The sequence below is a fragment of the Cynocephalus volans genome, chromosome 17 (genome assembly GCF_027409185.1).
Source record: "Cynocephalus volans isolate mCynVol1 chromosome 17, mCynVol1.pri, whole genome shotgun sequence".
NCBI lineage: Eukaryota > Metazoa > Chordata > Mammalia > Dermoptera > Cynocephalidae > Cynocephalus > Cynocephalus volans.
In genome coordinates this window covers 35485960-35509321 of record NC_084476.1, presented here as the reverse complement: position 1 = coordinate 35509321, position 23362 = coordinate 35485960, and the positions used below count along the sequence as shown (strand labels likewise).

Sequence of the window (23362 nt, the reverse complement as noted above, 5' to 3'; positions counted from 1 at the left end):
CCTGAGGAAAATTTTCTGTTTTTTGCAAGGTCAATATTTGAAACTGTAAGGCTTTGGAAAACCAGGCCCTGTGAAGTACATATGCTTTATAGTATATTCCACATCTCCCCCCATTTTATTTATTTTAAAAGGAAAAGCAAAAGTTCCAGATTAGGTTGGCACAGTTAAGACAAAAACATTTAAAGCAAAGTTGGTATTATTTAGCATCGCAAGTTCTTTTTTAATTTACTCTAGGTGAGGACTGAGATGTTGTTATTTTTTAGGGCAGCTGCAGCGGCATTATTTTAGGTGCTGCGAATTGGGTGTAATTGCCAATTGTTGAAACTCCGGAAAGGGATTTTGCTCCATATAATAGTTGATTTTGAGTCTAGAAAGTTCGTTAAACTGTTTAGGACATTACAGTTTGTAAAGCATTTAGTTTTTTGTAAAAGTTTTGATTCATTACAAGTTTTTGTTTAAGAACAGGATGTTTTATTTAAGTTACAAACACCCTCTTTGAGGCCAGGAAAATTTAGAGAACTGCTTTTGTAGAGAAGACGTTTTTCCCTTTTTGATTAAGGCATTTTTTTATAAAAGCATTGATGATTAATATCTCGATTGAAAAGGTTTTACTTTTCTTTGTATAAATATTTTGGTGTTGGGAAGGCTTTTTCCCAGGTGGTGATTGAAAGGAACATTTTGGCTTACTTTTTTATAGTGATTTGTCTTACGTTGGGGGGTAGATGAACAGCAGGATGAAGCAGCAGTTAGGCCAAATGTAGGCAACATGAAAGAGGGGTCAGAACTTGGAAGTGAGACGTGCTATTTTATATTTAAAGTTTTAAATTTTATTTTGTTATAAGGAGAGAGTTAATTTTTATTAAACTTATACAAATAGCCACATTGTTATAATAGTTATAAGGATATTTAAAGTTATTAAATTTGGGGGGGGATTAATAGGGAGAAAACAAATGCTTTCACTTTTGTTTTAAATGACGTTTTACCAAACTGTTGTTAGTTATAGATAGCTTGAGAGAGAGAGAGAGAGAGAAAGTTTTTTACATTTGAAAACATTAAGAGAACCAGCAGTGTTTTAAAATAAGGAAATTGTAAAAACCCATAATTTTTTCTTTTTCTTTTTTTTTTTTTTTTTTTTTTGTCCTTTTCGTGACCGGCACTCAGCCAGTGAGTGCGCCGGCCATTCCTATATAGGATCCGAACCCGCGGCGGGAGGCTCGCCGCGCTCCCAGCGCCGCACTCTCCCGAGTGCGCCACGGGCTCGGCCCGAACCCTTAATTTTTAAAAATTAATTTACCAATTAACTTTTGTTGATTTGACTTTTGTGAACAATTTTATAAACCCATTATTTTTTTTATTAGAATTTTGGAATTTTAGTTTAAAGCTATGAACTTAAAGTTTGTTGGAAAACTGTACCTATTAGAGTTTTTTTATGAAATATTTGAAGACATAACATTTAAAAATTATAATTAAACCAAGATTATGACTGGTAGCATTAACATTAAGACAGATATTTAAGAACCTTACCAGATTTTCGAACACATATTTATAACACCTTTAGTACTGACAGTGCTTTCCCATATAGTTTAATTTATTAAATAAGCCAGTTAGTTTTGATACATTTGTATATATCCTTTGAGAAACTTTAGGGCCCTTGGAATTTTTTAGTTATTTTGATCTTTTAGTATTTTGTGTTGGAAAGCTTTGTTAAATAACAAAAGGCTTAAAACACTTAGTTGAATAAAATTACAAAATTACTACAAAAAATAAAACCAAAGTGACAAAGGGTTTTAAAGGCAGAGAGCACAAGAACGTAAGTTTTTAAATCACTTATTTAACGGACACAGAAAACCTTTTATAATTTTCTACTAAGAGCAGTTAAGTGAAAAGACCTTGAGTAATCCTGTTTGATTAGTAAACCCAGGCAGTGATGTGTGCTGATAAGAACATTTTTTATACATTGAGGTTAGTAAATAGGCCTTATTTGTTAAAGCAGATGATACAGAGCCCAATTTGAGTTTTAGCTATATTTACCAAATACATCTTTATGGTTTCCCAGCCAAAAACTTGGTGTATTAGATTTATACCCTTATTAGTTAGTGCTAACTAGCGCCTATGCCATAGTTGGCATCGGTTTTTTTTTTTTTTACTAGCCATTTTAGGTTCCTGGTTTTTACCGTGGCAGTTGGAGCCATGTGGAGCTGAAGACAGAGGGCAGCATATACATAAAAGATACTGTTTTTCCCAGCATGGCCAGGAGGCAGAGCTGAGATAACGAGACATATTGACCTAGAGACAAATTTAGGTAAAAGGTTTGAATCAAATCTTGAAAATATATTTATTAAAACTTTAGACGATTTCAGTTCCATGAACTTGAGAAGTACACTTATTTATTTAATGTGCGCGCATTAATTATAAGCCAATTTGGTACCTTGCACGTAACACAATTACACAAGCAGACAACATACAGGTTACACACGCATATACGCAGACATAAACAACAAGAACAAACAAGGACAGTTAGGTTAAGATTGTGTTATTTGCAAAAGACTTATTGGTGAGGCCTCACCCTGTTTAAGGTAGTAACTATTTGCTCTGCTAATTGCTTTAGCCCTATGATATAATATTCTGTGTTCAGGGCCGTCTGGGCCAGTTTGTCCACTCCCAGATGTGTCCATTGATGCATTTGTCTGATCATGGCGTGGGCTTGATCTTGTGGCAAGATAGGCTTGCCCGACGCTGCATGCCAACGCCCTGTTTTCTGATCAAAGTAGTTGTTAGAGTCCCTTGAGGTCACTGCTACGTCCTCAGCCGAGTATTTAAATTTGGGCTTTTCTGGTTCGGGGACGTCCACTAACAAAATAGTTGAGGACCCGTGGGCCGCCGCCCTTGCCTCAGAATCGGCCGAGTTGTTTCCCCTAGCGAGGGGGGAAATCCCCTTTTTGGTGGCCCGGGCAGTGTATAATACTTAACTTTTAGCGGTTTGTGAAGGGCCTCCAACAGGCCTACGATCTCTGCCTTGTTTTTGATTTTTTTTTCCTTCAGAAGTTAACAGACCCCGCTGTTGATATATAGCACCGTGCACATGAGCAGTGGCAAAGGCATACCTGCTGTCCGTATAGATGTTGATTCTTTTGCCCTCTCCTAGTTCAAGGGCTTTCGTGAGGGCGATGAGCTCTGCTTTCTGGGCGGACGTCCCGGCAGGTAAAGTCTGTGCCCACATCAGATTCTGGCCGTCTACTATAGCAGCTCCTGCCTTTCGTACTCCTTCCTCGAGAAAACTGCTGCGGTCAGTAAACCAGGTGGCTTCGGCATCCGTCAGAGGCTGATCTGACAAGTCTTTCCGCCATCCATGTGCCTCAGCAAGCACTTGTTGGCAGTTACGGATAGGAGGGTCAAAGTCCGAGTCTGGTAACAATGTGGCTGGATTTAAGCTCCCCGGTGGAGAGCTTAAAAGTAAGCCGATGTGAATTCAGTACCAGAGACTGATAAGGAGTCATGCGAGCATTTGTGAGCCAGCGGTCGGGAGGCTGGCGGACAACACTCTCCAAGGCATGAGGTGCTGAGATTACTAAATTCTGTCCCATAGTCAATTTATCAGCATCTTTTACTAGGACTGCAACTGCCGCTACGATCCTTAGACAAGCTGGCCACCCTGAGGCTACTGGGTCTAATTTCTTGGACAGGTATGCCACAGGCCTTTTCCAGGGCCCCAGTCTTTGAGTTAGGACCCCCTTTGCAATTCCCGTATTTTCTGCCACACACAGGTGGAAGGGCTTAGTTACGTCGGGGAGTCCCAGAGCCGGTGCAGACATTAAGGCCGTTTTAATATTATCTAAAGCCTGTTGCTCCTCTTTTCCCCACTTTAAAGGGCTGACTGTTCTTAGTGAGGGGATATAATGGGGCTGCCATCTCAGCCAAACCAGGTATCCACAGGCGACAAAACCCGGCAGTACCTAAAAATTCTCTGACTTGTCTTGGGTTACAGGGTGGCGGGATGTGAAACACTGTCTCTTTTCTGGCCTCAGACAGCCATCTTTTCCCATCTTTAAGAAGGTACCCCAGGTAACTGACCCGTCGCTTGCAGATCTGGGCCTTTTTGGCGGAGGCTCGATAGCCCAGCTCTCCTAGCTCCATGAGGAGACGCTTTGTTCCTTCTAAACACAGTTCCTCGTCGGCCGCTGCCAGGAGGAGGTCATCCACATACTGCAACAAAGTTACCTGTGGGTGAGAGGCCCGGAACACAGCCAAATCTTGGTGGAGGGTCTCATGAAAGATGGTGGGCGAGTTTTTGAACACTTGAAGCAGGCGGGTCCAAGTGAGTTGCCCTGCTAGGCCAGTCTCTGCATCTGTCCCCTCGAAAGCGAAGTACTCTTGACTTTTTGCAGTCAGCGGCAAACAGAAGGATGCATCTTTGAGATCCAGTACTGAGTAGCAGGTCCTGTCTGGAGGTAAAGAACTTAAAAGGTTATAGGGATTAGGGACGGTGGCCTGGAGATCGGCCACGCGTTTGTTTACCTCTTGGAGATCTTGGACCGGTCGGTAGTCATCAGTCCCAGGCTTTCGGACCGGCAGCAAGGGCGTGTTCCAGGCTGATTGACACTTCCGTAGGACTCCCAGCTGGAGCAAACGAGCAATGTGGGGTCTGCTGCCTTCGCGTGCTTCTCGGGACATCGGGTATTGTCGGACAGCTATAGGACTGGCTTGAGCCTTCGGCTCTACGTGGACGGGGGGCCTGATTTTAGCCTTCCCTATCCCTGCTGTTTCTGCCCACGCTTGGGGGTAGTTTTCTAACCACCAATGCATCTGTCCAGTCTCCTGCCCTTGCATTTCAAACAATTGGTATTCATCTCCTAACCTGAGGGTTAGTATCTGCAGAGGCTTTCCTTGCCGATTTAGCACCCGAGGTCCCTCGGGGTCAAAATAAACTTGAGCACCCATTTTGGTGAGGAGATCTCTTCCCAGCAGTGGGTAGGGGCACTCGGGAATGACCATGGACGAGTGGGATACCCGGCCCACGCCCAGGTCCACTGTTCTTCGGGTAGTCCATGGGTACTGCTTGTACCCTGTAGCCCCTTGTACCCATGACTTTTTCCCGAGAAGAGGTCCGTTTGCTTGTAGCAATACTGAATTTTCGGCTCCAGGGTCTACCACGAACTGAGTAGGCTTCCCCTCCACTTTGAGAGTTACCCTGGGTTCGGGGAGGGGACCCGAACCCCGTCCCCCCTAATCACTGTCTTCCTGCAAGGCCAAGACTTTGGAGGCTTGAGGCTCTTTCTTTTTCCTGGGGCAGTTTCGAACCCAGTGTCCTCTCTCTTTACAGTACACACATTGATCCTTCGCCAGGGGTTCCTTTTTATTGCCTGGCACCATTTTATTGGGCTCCCTAGTCTCCCTGACTACAGTGGCCAGAAGTTTGTGGAAATTTTTTTCTTGGCGCTTTTCTCTTTTTATTTCCTTTGCTTCTTCTGACTCTCTGGTATGATAAACCTTTCCAGCCACCTGCACTAATTCTCTTAATGACTTATCTTGCAACCCTTCCAGTCTCTGCAGTTTCTTCCTGATGTCCCTACTAGACTGGTCAATAAAAGCGACCGTCCCTGTAGCCCTATGCTCTTCACTACCAGGATCGTATGGGGTGAACCGACGGAATGCCTCCGTGAGTCTCTCCAGGAATGCTGATGGAGACTCATCGGGCCCCTGAGTTATCTCTCTTACCTTAGTCAAATTGGTGGGGCGTTCTGCTGCCCCTCTGAGGCCTGCCGTTAGAGCCTGGCGGTGGACCTTCAGGTGCTCCCTACCTTCCGCCGAGTTGAAGTCCCAGTTTGGTCTGATTAACGGGAACCGTGCATCTATAACATCAGGGAGGAGGGTAGGTCGCCCATCTTCTCCTGGCACATTCTTTCGAGCTTCCAGGAGGATTCGTTGTCTCTCCTCGGTAGTGAACAGGACCTGTAGAAGCTGCTGGCAATCATCCCAGGTGGGCTGATGAGTAAATAGGAGAGATTCTACAAGGTTAGTGAGACCCTGGGGGTTTTCAGAGAAAGGGGGATTCTGAGATTTCCAATTGTAAAGATCGGAGGAAGAGAAAGGCCAGTACTGCAAGGGCTGGTTGCCCTCTTCATCAGGGGGGCCTTAAGCCCGCAGGGGGAAAATAGGAAGAGCATCTGGAGGGGCCACTCGTTTACTGCGTGTCCCCCGAGCAGGCCCTCCCTTGGATTCATTTTCTGGTGGGTCCTCCTCCGGTGGAGCGGATGGCCGGGCTGCCTGTGGTCGGAAAGAAGGGGGAGGGGGATCAGAAAGAAGCCAGTCCGGGTCGGTGGACGGCAGGCCCTCCGGTTTCTTTTTTACTTCTTGGAGAGCAAACACAGCTGTTGGACCTGTTAAGGGAACAAAGGGACGGACCCACGGAGGAGGATCCGTGACTTAAGTCTTCCCAGACAATGATATAAGATGTCTGGCCTAGGAGGTTTTCAGAATTGAAAATTTTTCTTTTTACCGCTGTAATCAACGGCAGAGAGAAGGAACCTTCAGCAGGCCGTCCGGGTTGGAAAGCTGGCCACTCCGAAGAACAAAGTGTTACCCATTTATTCTTTCTAACCGGCACAGACAAATCATTAGCTCTTTCCTTCACGTCATTCCAGTATTTCAGAGTCAGGCTCAAAGGGGTTGAGACAGTCTGCCCCATGGCGCCCCAGAAAATCGTCAGTCCCCACACACACACACAACCAGACAGACAAAAAACAAAACACGGATGCGCCCCTGCCACGAGCGCCACAACCAGAGTATCAGAGAACTCGGGAGGGGTATCTTTCCTAGAGATCTCCCGTGGAGCCGAACTTGTTCGTCTCCTGCGGAGGAATCTGGAGCGTCCTCCAGGACTCCTGTGGCTGCGGCGTGCCGGGACGTCCGCCCCGCCGCTTTTCCGCTACAGATGGCTCCGCTTTGGAGCCTCCGAAAATCTAAAATCAGACCGGTGATTCCGTCCTGGAGCCACCGAAACCAGATTATAACAGACAGCTTACAGCCGACAACAAAAGTAACAGACACAGTCAGACAGACAACCGCGGTACCTGCTCGAGCGATCCTCTGTTCTCTAGTCTTTGGTCCCAGGGAGAGCGAGCCGATCCCGGACGAGCCCCCAAAAATGTGAGACCCGTGCACCAAGAACAAATGCTACAGGCCGGAGCGGCTCGCCTCCCAAAGACCACAAGACCAGGACCGTTGCAATCAGCAAGAGGGATTTTATCTTTCCAGCATGCTGGGGCGCTTTGCCTTTCGGAAAAGCCCCCCCAGTTTACCACACAAGCACTTTTTATACAGTTTTTCTTGAACAGATCTTTATGACAGGATGAGTTGTCGGTTATCAGTGGCGCCCTTGGATTTGTGGGCAGACTCTAGCAGGCTGGTACCCCGGTAGATCTGTGGCGCCTTTAGATTTACAGGTGGGCTTTGGTAGGCCGGTACTCCCGATAACGGCGCTCCTTTCAATCGTATACCTTCCTTGGCACCTGGCAAGGAGGCTTTTAGATAAGGAACCAGCCCGTCCCTGGGATCCCTGGGACCGGGTGGGGGCCATGCCCTTCTTGGAATGTTTAGTGTACTTGGGCCCCCTGCTGCTTAATAGCCCCCTTAGAAGCTGCTTTACATTTCAACAGCCCCTTAGAAGCTGCTTTACATAAAATGCCTTTAGATACGGTTCCCCAAACGTTTGCAGAAGCGAATTGCGCAGGTTAAAGCTATACTAGCAAATTGTGCAGGTTAGAGCTATATCTTTCCGTTACTAAAATCCCACAATATCTTCTACCAGTGTTAAGTGTGATTCTCGCTGGCTGGGAAATCAATGAATACAGCAGATCCCATTGTGCTCCGTTCCTACCCTTTCTTTCTATTCTTCAGTTACACAGTTCTTCAGGTCTCTTGAAAATTTGTGTTTGGCTCTCTGCCACCTCAGGACCTTTGCCTCCACTGTCGCCCCAGAGTCTTCCCCCTGCTGACTCCTCCTAACCCTTATGATCCCAGCTTTAGCTTTATTTCCTCTGGGGAGCGCTCCCTGAAGCCTTGGCCAGGTTAGCTCCCTCTGAAGTTAAATGCTTCCGTGGGGCTCGACTTCCCTATTATGACAGTCGTCACATATATAATTAGTTTTTTGTAAATGTAAATAAAGGGTACTCAATAAATATCAGTTTAATTAGTGAATTAATTCTGCCCAGGAGTCTGTTTTCTTAGAACGAAAAACCTTAGAAGCTGCGTTAGTAGGTTGCACATGTTGCCATCTGAGCATGTCTTCCTTCCTCTGGGGGCCACTGCAGTGGGTTGGAAAAGGCTCATGCACTGAGGTTCTGCATATTGCCAAGGGTGCCTGAGGTGGACAACACAGTTCTAGTTGTCCCCTCGGCTGTCTGGTTTGGGCTTCTGCCCCTGGCCACCTACTCCCTGTGCTTACAAGATTTACACCTCCCCTTGAGACAGAAGTTTTGCCCTGTAACCCGCCAAAGATGACTGTAAGAGGAGGTCATTTATGTCCTGGCTTTGCTCCTTCCTGAGTTTAGATTATGTCACAATCTTAATCTTTCCATTCGGTTTCTGAAATTACTTTTTTAGTCTTCACATTCAAGAATCATCTCTTGGAGTTAATACTTCTTTTAAAATTATTTTTATTTTTTAAATATTTTTTTATTTTTTTTCTTCTCTGTAATGGTTTATCATTAAAAACTTAAACTAATAATTACAATAAATGTATAATTTACAAAAGCCCTATGTTTGTCCATAGGATTTATACATATAAGCATTACAGTACATTCATGTGAAAAACTAAAATCAGGTGTAAGAACATGAATTGATTTGAAAGGATATTTATAGCCTGGATATACATGAAAAAGTAAGTAACTATACAAGTGAAGAGTCATAAGTTTACCTAAATATAAGAAACATTAAATTCTAAAATATTTTCGCTATGGTATTCATGAAACTTTCACTCATTAAAAACTCTGTAACAAAATATCTTAGGGTCCATACAACAAGTATTAACAGATTAAAGATTCCATTGCATTCTAAAATGTAGTCTCTGTTGGATTCAAAATGCTGCACAGTCATCTGTAGAAGTAGTGTGGGTAAAGAGCAGGAGGCTTTAGCAGGAGGAGTAAGTCCTGACTGTGGCAGAATCCAACCTCTGTGTTCCTGACACGCTGCCGTCCATCTGCATCTTCTTTGGTTGCATGGAGGGTGAAGACATAGAAGAAGTAACCCCGAAGTTTGCAGGAAGAGTCTCTGCTGATCCAGCAGCTAAGCCATGAATGTCCCTTGGTCTAAATTTTTTTTCTCCCTGATGGTGCTCTCCTAAAGCTTTTATCATCGTCTTCATCCAACCTTCTGTCAGTCCCCATGACCGAAAGGTTGTTAAGTTCTCTTTCTAAGACAGCACGAGCCCGTGTATTCTGCGTTGGGATCTGTAACAATAGCGCCAGTGCGTTGAAGTCAAAGGTTTCATCGCAGGCCAGAAGGGCACCGTGAACGCCACTCTCTAAAAGATTGTTTGCATATTCTTTAAGGCCAATTGACAGGATCCAGCGAATCACTCGATCGTTGCTCCAAACAAGCACATCTTTTCCTGCGTTCTGACTTTCTTCTCTTTTTCTTTCCAGTTCTTTTCGGTCATAATTTAATCTTCTCAGGCTCATAATTCCACACTGGAAACTGTTTCTGTGGAAACGGTTGACCATTTTCAGCTGCCCGTGGAGGTCCTTCTTGGTCAGGTGGTCCAGCATCCTGGCGTCCAGCAGGCACTCCGTGAAGTAGCTGCGGTACTGAGGGAGGCCCAGGCCGGGCAGCCACTTGTTCCCAATCCACTCGTGGTTCATGTGCCCATGTGCGAGTGTCGTTCGCGACGTGGGAGGGGCGGACGGGCTGGTAAGAGACATGATCTCTTGGATGGCCAGCCTCAGCTTCAGCCGATGCAGGGGTTTGCTGATGCCGATCTCACGCTTCATCTCTGTGTCCGACAGGGCCGACATGATGGCCCCGCTCTTCACGTTGGCTCGGCAGGCAGCCACATACCAGGCGGGCATCCCCACCCAGAGCTCCAACCACACAACTACGGTCGGCCCATCCCACTGGGCAAAAGGCAAACCTTGTCTTTGGGCTTCATCGAGCCATTCATGCTTCTTTTGAAGTTTACGATTTTTTTCAGCCTGTCCTCCCAGTTTGCTCAGTGCCAAGGCATCTTGAGATGCATTATCTGTCTCTGAAACACCGGCGTGTCCTAATGATTCTTTGCCAGCTTGTCCAGGTCGGCCCTTTTCTTTCTTGCCAAACAAGCGGCCGATAGAGGACTTGATGCCCTTCTTCTTTGGGGCTTTGTGGAGCGAGTCCTGGCTGCTGTTGCTACTGCTGGGATTGCTCACGGGACCGTCCTGGGAGCCTGTCGAGTTTCTCACGTCGCTGACATCCTCACGGCTGACTGTGTGCAATGCCTCCTTATGCAGCCTGTCTAGTTCAGCACTCAATGCTTCAGTGTTTAAGATGAGCTGATCCTTATCATGTTGTGTATCTTCCAATTGCTTTTTTGCATTTTCAACTTCTCGTAACAGAGAATTCTTATCTTCTAGAGCAGCCATTCTCTCTTTCAGATGAAGCTGGAGCCTCTCATTAGATTCTGAAAGAAGCTTGTCAACAGTGTCTGATGAACGTTTATTATGCTCTTCATTCGTTTTTTCTCTCTGCCTTGCCCGCTGCAGTTCTTGGTTCTTTTCCTCCAGCTGCGCCTCCATCTGTCTTAACCTTTCTTCAATGGTGCCGTGTCTCTCTTCAGCCTTCGAGAGCTCTGCCACCCTCTGGGCCAGCTGCGCCTCCACCTCCGGGAGTGTCTCGGCTTTCCTCATGGTCTGCTGCAGCTTTTGCTCCGCTAATTCCACCCGTTGCTGTAACTGGCGGTTTTTATCCTCAGTCTGTCGATGCATAGAGTCTTTGTTTGCAATTTCATTTTCAAGTTTATCATTGAGGTCACGCACAGACGAGGCTTCACGCTGTGCAGCGAGGTAGCGCTTTTCAAGAGTAGCGATTCTTTCTTCCATGTCTTCCTGTTGGGCCATGGCTTCACGGATGTCCCGTTGCAATTTCGTGTTCATCTCCTCAGATTTGATCAGGTCTTCCCTGGCCGTGTAGAGATCTTCCTCCAGCTCTGCCACGTGACTGATTCTCTCTTCCATGTCTTCTTTTTGGGCCGTGGCTTCACGGATGTCCCGTTGCAATTTCGTGTTCATCTCCTCAGATTTGATCAAGTCTTCCCTGGCCGTGTAGAGCTCTTCCTCCAGCTCTGCCACGTGACTGATTCTCTCTTCCATGTCTTCCTGTTGGGCCATGGCTTTGCAGATGTCCCGTTGCAATTTCATGTTCATCTCCTCAGAATTGATCAAGTCTTCCCTGGCCGTGTAGAGATCTTCCTCCAGCTCTGCCACGTGACTGATTCTCTCTTCCATGTCTTCTTTTTGGGCCATGGCTTTGCGGATGTCCCGTTGCAATTTCGTGTTCATCTCCTCAGATTTGATCAAGTCTTCCCTGGCCGTGTAGTAGAGATCTTCTTCCAGCTCTGCCACGTGACTGATTCTTTCTTCCATGTCTTCCTGTTGGGCCATGGCTTTGCGGATGTCCCGTTGCAATTTCGTGTTCATCTCCTCAGATTTGATCAGGTCTTCCCTGGCCGTGTAGAGATCTTCTTCCAGCTCTGCCACGTGACTGATTCTCTCTTCCATGTCTTCTTTTTGGGCCATGGCTTCACGGATGTCCCGTTGCAATTTCGTGTTCATCTCCTCAGATTTGATCAGGTCTTCCCTGGCCGTGTAGAGATCTTCCTCCAGCTCTGCCACGTGACTGATTCTCTCTTCCATGTCTTCTTTTTGGGCCATGGCTTCACGGATGTCCCGTTGCAGTTTCGTGTTCATCTCCTCAGATTCGATCAAGTCTTCCCTGGCCGTGTAGAGATCTTCTTCCAGCTCCACCACGTGACTGGAGAGGGCGGCCAGGCGCTCTTTCATTTGGCTCTGCTCCCTCAGTTGCTTGTCTATGACTGCCTGGAGCTCTGTTACTTTAGCAAGGTCCTCCTCGTGGCTTAACGAACCGTCAGAAGATCTCTTTCCATTCGTGCTCGGGGTATTTTCTTGTTCATGGCTCATGTCAAGCGCTCCATCTGTTAGTGTTTTTTTCTGATTATTCTGTTCTTTAAGAATCATTAGCTCTTTGTGTGTGGCACCTAATTCTTCCTCTAACGAACTACACCTTTCAAGTGCTACTCGTAATCTCTCTCTCACCTTTTCATCCAGAGCTTTGTGGTGCTCAAACAACGACTTCAGTGCTCTGAGCACTTCGACTTCGCTGGACACACCTGTTGGGGACTGTGCCTGTCTCTTCACCACGGTCATCCTGAGAGACCTCTCGTGCCTAGAGACAAGGCATTCCAAATGTTCTAAAAGCAGCCTGGTGTTGTTCCTTTCTGCTTTCAGTTCAGCAATTTCTTCTTCCCTTTCAAGAAGCTGTTCGCTGCATGCATTCAGTTCCTTCGTACATGCAGCAAACTCCTGTGGAAGTGCAGTATTGAGCTGTCTCTGCAAGGAATCTCTTTCATGACCAACTTGGTGTAATTTCTCCTGGGTTAATGCCAGCGTTTCTTGAGTCTCTCTAAGAGTGTCAAGAAGTCGGTCCCTCTCTTCCAGCATGGAGACTATCAACTGTTCAAAATGTGAATCTGCGTCTGCCTGTGAAGGGGAGCCGGATGCATGGCTCCCACTTCCTCCTGGGGAGCCTTCGGCTTCACTGATGGTTGGCATCACCTCACGCATCATCTGGAAATGAAAGACCCAGACTAGAATCATTAAGAGCAGCATACAGGTTCCCATAAATCTGCAATTTCATAAGTATCTGCAGCTAATAAATGAAAGGTTCACAGCCTCTTTATTCTCAGATCTGTTACACTTTGTATGCAAATAAGTTGGGAAAGCATACACAGGCAAATACTAAGTGCAGGAACACACACCATGAAGATACTCACAGGGACAGTAATCCCGTGAAGGGGTCAAGACCAGAGGACTGCCCCTCACATAAAGAGCAAGCCCAGCAGTATTTTGTTCGCCAAGCTGTACTTTTTAGTTGTTGAGAACAAGTGTGATTCAGGTACCTGTTTTTCCAATTTCCCGGTGGGGGGAGAGCAAGTCAAACACACACGCCACCCAATCACTTTTCAGGAAAAGCATAGGAGGAGCACAGAGCCAGCAAAACTGACAAGTACAAAACCCATCAGGCATCTTATAGGAATGTGTGCAGTCAGCTCCTGGGAAGGACTGACGGCTCCCTGAATTCTTGGGCTGGATTTGGTGAGCACTAAAGGAACGGGACTCGTGAAGGGTTGGGAGAGGTGTTCTCCGATGGTTGGTCAGTCAACCTAACTTACGTCAGTTTACAGCCCCAAATAAAATTCCACTATGGAAATAGAGCCAGCAGGTCCGGACAGCCGGCGACGGCTAGGAGGGAAGGAAAGGCGATAGGTGAGTGGATGAGAGGCGATTAAGTGTCGGCAACACACAGACGGGGCGAGGGCAAGGGGGCCGCTCCCGAGGCTCCGGGCACGGCGGACCCCCGGCGCCCCTCACGGTGAGGCTGACGCCCGGCCCAGCCGCGCCCCGCTCTCTCCGCCTGAATCAGGTGCTGCAGAAGCCGTGGCCACCACGGCACTGACGAGGCACTGACGACCGTTTCCAAGGGGCCCGCGCCGGCTGGGGTTCTAGAAGCCACAGGTCATTGGCCTCCCGGCTCGTGGGGCCGGGGGAAGGGCGGCGCGTGGCCCCGAGAGCACGTCCCTTCGGCCCGGCCCCCGCCGCCCCCCGGGGCGACATTCAGCCGGCCGCGCAGCCGCCCCGGGCCGGGCCGAGGGCCGTGCCGAGGCCCGGGGCGCCCTGAGCCGCTCCGCCCGAGCCTGCCTCAGTCTCCCACTCGCTTACCTTGCACGCCGGCAGGAGCGGGCGGGGAGGCTCCGCGGCGGCTGGCTGGCGGGCGGCTGCTCGCTCCGGGTGAGCTCGGGGGTCGACGAAGGCATCCCGAGGCCGGCGTCCGTCCGTCTGCCCGCCCGCCCATCCGCCCCACGCCGCAGCCCCGGGGCCGGCACCCCAGTCACTAAGGCCGGCCCGCGGCCGGACACTGGAAGAGCCTCTTGGAGTTAATACTATAATTTGATGTCTTTGCATTGATCTGTCCCAGGGAGGATGCCTCGGTGTGTGTGCATATGTGCCCACATGTGTGCATGATCTGTGCATGCGTAGGCATGTGTGTGCCCACACGTGTGCATTTGTGCGTGTGCGTGTGCCATACATGTGCACTCAGCATTTGTTCATGGCGATTATCGTCTTCCAGCGGCTCTGGAGCCGTATGCGTTGCAGCACAGTTTGTATTCCATGTCATTTTTCCTATGATAGGTAGCAAATTCTTTGAGTTGACTTCCATGAGTGCTGATTGATTTTCACCAAACCATTTTACCTCTTTCAGTCTCTTCCTTTTGTGAGTTTTGGCAAGCAGTTGCAGACTTAACAATTGCCTCTCTCTCCAGGTGCCTCAAAATGTCCTTATGGTCATTGGGTCATTTGAAATCACAACTAATCAGTCAGGTGGATGAAGGCAGGTATTTTTATGTCTCTTCTCCAGATAGGGGTCAGTGGCGTTAGCGGACCTGTCCCGGTTCCCTTTGTTCACAGGTGGCACAGCTAGGATGAGAAGTCAGGTTTTCCTCCTGCAAGCCTCCTTTCCTGTTTTGTGCACAGAGCCAAGCGGCTTCTCTCGTCTGACAGTCACTCCTTTCCTGTAAATTTGTGAGTTCAAACCAGGATTTCCCTTCAGTAGTAGGGTTCTTTACATACTCCCACTCAGTTCTGGTTAGTGTATAAGCTAGATCTCAGGAGTGGAGCCAGGCAGGGGAAGACGGAAAAGCTGTTGGCCAGTAATCCTGTTTTCTCTGTCATGATTTTGCGATGTTGCTTTCCTTTTTGAAGTCTCAAGTTTCTCATTTCTATCTGCTTCTTAGTCTATCAAGAATGGAAAGTCTCTTCCCAGGGCTGGCAAACGTAAAGCTACTGTGAGCTTTGGGCGTATGTCCAGGCCTTTGCAGAAAGCCTCTCTCCCTGGCGTACTGATGAACATTCCACTGATTAGGAAGGAGGGCGGGGGTCTGCCTCATGCCTTACTGTTGCTGTTTGTGTGTGTCTTTCCCTTCTTTTCTTCCTCCTCCTCCCCCTTTATTCCTTTTGTGTGTGTGTGTGTGCGTGAAATGCTTTTTCTGGCTAATTCAGTGCCTAGGTTTGGGGTGAACTTTCAAAGCCCTCTTCAACTAAGCTGCGGGAAGGTCATTGTCGCAAAAGGTAAAATGAATAGATTACCAGAGCTAGTTAAAAACATCATATTGAGGAGGACAAAATGTGCACCTAGGGGCAAGTCTGATCTGGACTAAGGTCCTTCTTTAGAGCTCCCCAGTCCTTCTGAGGCTGCAGCTTTCTATGGAAGTAAGTTCTACGTAATGTGTCCTAGAGAGATACTCACAAGGATGCAGAGACGTAAACAGGGATACACATTTTACAGTTGTTTGTAATGTGAGAACCTAAAAATAACTTAACTATCTGCCTACCAGTAGAAGAATACTTGAATTAATTATGGTGCTTTCATGCAATGGAACACTATGTAATTGTGAGAAACAGTAAGGTAGATCTGGAGGTAATGAATGGAGAGGTGTCTATAACATACCGTTCAGTGAAAAACCCATGCTGATTTGTATATACATGGTATGTGTATTTAAATATGTATACACATCCACAGAAAGGTCTAGAAGAATATACTCCAAACTGTTGAAAAAAGGTGATTGGAATGGGATTAGAATGAAGGAGGAGTAGATATTTTGCTTTTTTAGTTTATATTCATTTGTAAGACTTACTTTTTTTTTCGCAATAAATAATGAGTTTTACCATTTTAAAATGAATAATTATGAGCAGTTAAGGAGTAAATGGTGTATTAATATCATTGGTTTCTGTCTATAATTTTGTGTTTCTATGTGGGTGTTCCTTTAAGTTAGGAAACACTGAGGGGTCATGAGGTTGTTTGTCTCATTGTTAGGCTGACGTTCTTATTGACTCTTATTGTGTCATGTGAATGATCACTTCTCCATGTCTGTTTTTCCATCAGTGTCATCGAGAGAGTATCTTCTCACTGAAATATTAAGAAATGTTAAGCGAGCAGTAATATTAGTTAGATTAATTCATTCCTATTTTGAGAAGTGCAAAACTTTTTACAGAAGTCCTGGAAGAGCCAACCTGCTAGGGGCTGGCTGGGTAGCTCAGTTGTTAGAGCACAGTATTATAACACCAAAGTCAAGGGTTCCGGTCCCATACTGATCAGCTGCTTAAAAAAAAAAAAAAAGAGTCAAAGAGTCAACCTGCCGTATGCAAATGTCAGGCTTTCCTGTGTTCTAGGCTGTCACGCCACCTGTGTGCACCACTGCCTGGGCTGCATTTGGTCTCGAAGGGATAAGAAGGAAAACAAACATTTGGCTCCTACGATCCGTGCTACCATCTCTCAGTTTCATACCCTCACCAAATGTGTTGTCAGCACCATCCGGGGGTGGGCAAAGAACTCAAAACTCGGCAGAGAGCCAGAATCATCGAGAAGTGGATTAACATTGCTCATGTAATTGTCTTTTCAAAATTATCCTTTGTGTTTAGTAGATATTAGAGCCTACTCCCATTACTTTGTTTAAATGGTTTAGCCGTTTGGTTGGAAAGGCTGTCAAAAGACTCTATGTTGAGGGCCCATTTGGTGGTGGTGGTGGTTTTTGTTGTTCTAAAGTAAGGAAAAAAGTTGCCTTTCTTAACTTGGGAGCTTATTGATTTTCCCTGTTAAAAAAAAAAAAAAATGTTCCCCCGCTAGCTTCTTTCTGCTCGTGGGCCCCCACACTGCTGCTTTTCCAGGGAGAGACATTCTGTCCACTTTTTCCTTTGTGTTCCCCATGGGCTGTCAGTCTCTGCCCCACTTTCAGTGAATATAACCAAGGGTCTGCATGTCAAACAGACTGCTTTTCAACCCAAAATGATTACCCATGCCCCCTTCCAGTACCTGGATGCATTACATCATCTGTAGATTTGAAGAGGTGGTACCGTCTGAGAATCCTGAGTCTCTTCTCTAAAGAACTGAAACACTTAGGCAGATCTCACATCCATCTGAGGCCTTTCTGGGGGCCTCAGGCCTGAAGTTGGAGGGAGGAATGTGTTCCTAGGCCTGAATTACATTCTGCTGTTTAGTGGCTAGTCTCTCGGTTCAGTTTTTTACATGCTATATGACTTTCATTTATCAGCATCTTATGTCATGACTGAGGAAATGTCAAAAGTATTCAGTCAATGGTTACCATGTATTTTGTGAGCTCCTGATGTGTGTAAGCTACAATTTTATGTACTTTATGGACATAGCAGGATAGAACACTCTCCGCCTGGGCAGTAGAGGAGTAGGGCTGTGTGAGATGAGTACTGTGGAAGTGGATGAGGGAGAAATTACTGATTGGGGTGATCAAGGATGGCTTCATGGATGAGGTGACATTTGAATTTAGCTTTGAATAATAGTTAGGATTTTGGGTATTTGAAGATTCGAGAAGGCGTTTTTTGTCTAGGCAGAAGAAATGACCTCAGCAAAACAATGATTTTGCAAAAGAATTACTATGTAAATATGCTATTAGGTTTTGTTCTGGGCTACATGGGTCAACCCTCAACCAAAACACATTTTGCTTTATATCCCACTAGATGTGTTTTTCATGAATCCCTTATCTGTAGGTCATAATGCCTAAGCCTTTCTTTTGGTGGCTGGCCTGTTACAGGGATCGAACCCTGGACCTTTTTGTTATCAGCACCATGCTCTAACCGATTGAGCTAACCGGCCAACCCCCCGTTTCCCACTTTAAAGTTACTTTTTCCCCCTTTCCTTCCTCTGTTCTTTGAAAGGGAGTCACTAGCCCCAGGGTCCCTTTTCATCGTGACAGCCCATGCTCTTGTGGTACATACCTCTCCTCCATTGTGCCTTGACCTGCTTTTATTGAAGATGAAGCCATTGCTGTCCAGGGCCATTCCAAACCCCTGGGAGTGTCCATGCACTCTGAAACAGAGAAAGCCTTCCCTCTGAACTGAGCCGAAGCCAAACATAAACCCCACTGGGAACATATTTGAACATACATGTATGATCTCCTGGCTCTGAAGCTTGGTTTTTATAACTTTGAAAGTGAGACATTGGTCATGGAGTTCCTATCCTATTTGTGTAGGAATTTTAACCATTTCATTCACAGAGGTTAGCAAATTAGACCTTGAATAGGTCCATTTGCTGCAGTGTCAATGTGACCGAAACCTTTAAACTTTTCAATATACTAAAGACAGTTTTGCTCTGATTGCTCTTCAGGGTGTGATGCAGGGTACTGTGCCCTAGCTGGGCACCTTCCTGACTGACCTGACCATGCTTGACACTGCTCTTCAGGACTCCATCGAGGTGAGTGCTGCACAGGTGGTGTAATTGGGCCTGCAGCCTTCTCACTTCTCACTTTTAATTTTTATTGAATCATAATTGATTACACATATTTTGGGGGTTCAACACTAACATATGTTGATCAGATCAATATATTGTTACAAATCATAATTATTCTTTATGCCTATGTCCAATCTCTCCCATCCCCTCTCCCTTCCCTCTGCCCCCTCTTATTACCCTAGATTTCTTCTCTCCCTCTGAAAGAGTAATGGTTACTCTGTTGATTTGTTGCCTAGATGATCTGTCCAATGCCGAGAGGTGTGTTTAGGTCCCCCAATATTTTCACAGAGCACATGCTTCTTCTGTCATTCTGGAATGGGCGTTGTGGAGAGACACATCCTCTTCTGTTCTTTGGTCTCTGCTGGTGACTCTCCTTGTGTCAGTGCACTCCAGCGGCTGGTGGACCACCTGTGTGGTGGTTGTGGCATCTAGCTGCTTTCATGTCAGCCGTAGTTATTGTGGTAGCTGTGGTGGGCCACCCACGTGGAGGTGGTGTTTTTGGCATGCTCCTTGGTGTCGGCAGTGTGCCTGGTTATGGCAGAAGGGGGTCCGTTCCCTGGCTCCAAGGGTGGGCCCCGAGGCACTGGTGGTGTGCCTGGGTTGGAACTAATTTTTTGTTCTTTGCTTACTTCTAAAATGGGGAACTTCCTTTGGGAACCAGTACTTGAGCTGCGTGGTTTAGCTAAATTGCTAATTTGCCGCTGATTTAGTGGTTTTAATGGTTGACTTTACAGGTACTTCTGGCTCTCCAAAGACCCGGTGCACCTGAGTTGTGTAGAAACTCTGATCTGGGCCTGAGTCTTTTCATCAAAATGTACCCTACGTAGTTCCATATTCCTGGTCAGTCTCCACTGAGAGGTCCTTTGCCGATTGGGGTGCCAGTCAGCAGTCCTTGCTGTGCCCCAGTGTTCCCCCAGTGGGCCCATCTCTACCACTGCCCATGCTACAGACACTTCAATGGGACAGGCCATGTGCTGGTCCTTTGCGATGACTCACCAGCCTCTGAATGGCTCCTTTTTTTCAGCTGTTCTGGTTCCTCGCTCCTGCATGAGTCCACGGGAACCCAGTTAGTGGTCTTGCTGGCTGGGGGGCCACCAAAGCTCTCCTCTCCCCTGCTGCGTCCAAGCAACTTCATCCAAAGGGCACAGCAGTGGCTTTTGCTGGCTCCTGCTTCTTGCACTCAGCAGCTCCAGCCTTAAAGTGGCTGCAGCAGAAAATGGTCAGAGTGGTTTTTTCTTTCTCTACTTGTGGCTTCTCCTGCCTTCATGCACTCCGTAAGTCTCTCCTCCTCTTCGCCTGAGCTCTAAGCGGCCCCAACTTGGCTGTTGTTGCTTTTATATAGTGATAAATTGGTTGATTGGTGGGAGAGAGTGATGCTGGGGACTGTCTATTCCGCCATCTTGACCGGAAGCCTCCAATAGTAGAAATTTGAACAGAAGTGCAGTGAGAGAACATAGAAGGTCCTGATTAATTTCATATGAGAGAATAGGATGGAAAGGCCTATGAAGGAGGGGGTTTGATAAGCTACTTCCTAGTAGCAATAATAAAATATTAAGTGGAGAGGAAACTTGATATTTGAAATGATATTTAAGGATTGCTTGTATTACTTAAGTACATCTCTCTGGTTATCATATGCAATCAGCCTGCGTTAATTGTGTTATAATTAGAAGGGGAGGCAAATTGTGGGAGGTGTGGCTGTGTTGACGGTGAAGAGCGGGGCTTCTGGTGCTGCCTCATTAATCTCTGATTATGGAGTAGGCATGGTTTTAGTTCCAGAGTTTGGGTCTCCCAGATTCAGACATCATTGCTTTGAACCCCTACCCTGTATATTGAGGCTCAATGTCTTTGCCAGCTTTATTAAGTCTCATATCTGGTAAGCTGTAGAGACAAATTTGAATCAAGATCTAAACTCCATACTTGGGGCTCTTTCTTCCGTGTCACCATGCCAGTCTATGCCAAGACTATCTCCCAAAGGCTCATTCTCCTTGCTTTTTTACCTTCTTTCTGGGCATTTTAATTTCTTTCTTAATTTCAGAAATTAATTTAAATTAATTTAATTTTCCACTTAATTTCAGTAGCAGGAATATTAGTCCTGAGAAACTGAAATATTAGGGAAAATCCTAGATTGAGACTTCCAGGCAACAGCTATGAGGTGTATTTTGCTTTTAAGTAATTCTTATCTGCTCCATCGTAGCCCAGGTTAATGTCCCCAGGAATTCCATCCTCCTTGCATTCTCAAACTTTTCCCTTTCTCAGTTCAGTTCAATTTAAACTATTCTCTGAATGCAGCTCCGTGTCTGAAGAAAGGTGGTCTGCAAGGAGAAAAAGGTAGTTGTGACCAGGGAGGACACCCCGAGAGGCAGGCCTGGGAAGTCGTGGGCTGGACCTAAGGGCCACGCTTTGTCCTCCATTCAGGCGCTCTCCTCCCCGCGCACGGGAAGCTTCCGGCGCGACCCCTCCTCCCGGGGGTGGGGCGGGGCCTGCCACTCCGGCTCCCGCCTCCGGGGCTGCGCGGTGGCGGGGGTCGTGGTTACGTGATCGCGGTGGTGGAGGGGCCCTGATTTCCCGGCGGCGGAAGTTGACGCGGTCAGGTGAGAGGAGGAGGCTATTTGAAAACACGCTCTGGGAGCGACAGGCTGCGGCCGGCGGCGCACGCTGTCGTTCGTTGGGCTTCTGCTCGCACGCTCTTCCCCTTGGCCTCCAAGCCCCGGCCCCGGCCCCGGCAGGGCCTTCAGGTGAGAGGCCACTTCCCGTCAGGCAGGGCCCTCCCGGGGCTAGGGACGGCGCGCGGGCGTGCGGGGCCGTCCCCCTCCGGTCCGCCGCACAGGCCGACAACAGCGCCCCTCCCGGCTCCCAGCCGTGGCGCACCTTCGGAGCTGGGCCTGGGTGCGAGCGGGGCCGTGCGGGGGCGGGGCGCCCCGCGTTTATCATTTCTTTGTATTGGGAACATTCAAAATCTTCTTTTGTAGCTCATTGAAAGTATATACAATAAATTGTTACTTACAGTCACCCTACAGTGCTAGATAGAGCACTAGATCTTATCCATCCTTTCTAGCTATCATTTTGCATCTGTTAGTCACCCTCTTCCTACTCCCCTTTCCTGTGTCTGGTAATCACTATTCTACTTTCTGTGTATAAGCAATCAACTTTCTTATCTTCCGCATAGAACAAGAACATGCTGTATTTCTCTTTCTGTTCCTGGCTTATTTCACTTAAAATAATGTTCTCCAAGCTCATCTGTGTTGCAACGGTTTAATCTTTAGGAGGGACAGAATGGCATTTCTTGGCCTTAAAAGTGAATCACACACCACAGGCTGAATTGTAACTTTTTCCTCAGAAAATCTATAGGTTTTTCTGTTGATAGGTTGACATCCGGGTTAGGTACACAGTTCTAAGACCACTGATTACTTACTTTTAAGTGTTGGTGCTGTTTAATGCATTTAGTTTACTAGTATTTGCAGCATATTTGAGAAATTTCATTTGTATTCAACTAGTTTAAAAATAAAAAAAAAAAACCTTTGTAGTAATTTCAAACTTTGATCCTTGGTTTGAAAAAAAAATCTCAAGGTACATTGAATCTTATTTGCAGTGGTTGAATACCCAGATCTTTACTGAGATTGCTTATTTCTGATATACTGTGTGTATACGTAATATGTAGCTAGTTTCTAAAATGAAAATACAATTTAACATTAACTTTTTAATTCGCTTTGGCTTTCAGGGTCCTGGGTGTCAGGGTCACAATTGTAATTATGCACTCTGAAAATTTTGTTTTGCCATAACTTTGTATTTTAATGCTGGGCTTACTTGCTACTTTTTTGCTGTGTGTCTCATTGCTGTTATCCTTTTCCCATGAGGATTAGAATTTGCAGCTAAACACAGACAGATGCAGTCATGCTTCTTGAGGGATTTATTCTAAGATTTGTTGGGCATCTATAAATGTGGCTACTTAAGTACAATTTAAAATCCAATTCCTCGGTCACAAGTGCTCGATAGCTACATGTGGGCAGAGGTTACCGTATTGGACAGCAGAGATAGAAAACAGTTTCATCATTTCAAAAAGGCCTTTTGAATAGTGTTGTTCTAGGCTCTGGACGTAGAGATAAACAGATCGATAGATGCTTGCTCTCATGTTTACCTTCTAGTGGGACTGATAGACAGTAAGCAAATGTATAATGTTGGTACTAGGAAGAAAGATGAAAGTAAAGCAGGGTGTAAAGACAGCGTGTGTCGGAACAGAGTGAGGGGGAGTTTAGATAGTTTGTTATGAAACGCACTCTGAGGGTAAGACATTTGAATGTCACCGAATGAAGTGAAAGAGCGAGTCTTGCGAAGGTTTGTGGGAAGAACATCCTAGGCATAGGGAACAGCAAGTATAAAGGCCCTGAGGTGGGAACAAAACAAGTTTGGCATATTTGAGGAAAGGCAGGAAAGCCTGTGCAAATGAGGTGCTAGGAGAATGGTAGAAAGTGAAGGAGAAAAAGAGTAGTGACAGTGTGGCCAGATCATGTGGTTCTCTGTGGTCTCTGGTAAGGAGGTTGGATTTTAACTTGAGTGTGGTGGACATTGGAGGGTTTTGAGCAGAAGAGTGGCATGATCTGCACTGTGTTTATTGAACTGTTTAATATGTTGAATTTACAAAAGTAGAACACTCATTGATTCCCTTGTGCTTACTGTCCAGCTCGAGTAACCATCATTTCATGGATGACCAGTTTGCCGTACATATATGTACAGCCATTCTCTTTTCCCCTTTCTGTATCATTTTGAAGCATGATTTATGTTTTAA

At 46.5% G+C, this 23362-nt stretch overlaps 2 protein-coding genes across 2 annotated transcripts in view; one reads left to right on the top strand and one right to left on the bottom strand.

Annotated features, from left to right (window-relative positions):
- The window catches only part of LOC134365741 (testis-expressed protein 10-like), a 37433-nt gene extending 18888 nt beyond the window's left edge, over positions 1-18545 (top strand). The window contains exons 5-6 of the mRNA XM_063081999.1: positions 16494-16707; positions 18457-18545. Of these exons, the coding sequence (XP_062938069.1) occupies positions 16494-16707; positions 18457-18463 (221 nt within the window). The 3' untranslated portion in view covers positions 18464-18545. The remainder of the gene's footprint in view (positions 1-16493; positions 16708-18456) is intronic.
- On the bottom strand, positions 8961-12833 carry LOC134365737 (liprin-alpha-1-like). The gene is given in 3 exon segments (XM_063081995.1): positions 8961-9316; positions 9318-11069; positions 11883-12833. Coding segments are annotated over 3 exon segments (2892 nt in total). The 3' UTR covers positions 8961-9127.
- Positions 18546-23362: the final 4817 nt, after the last annotated feature.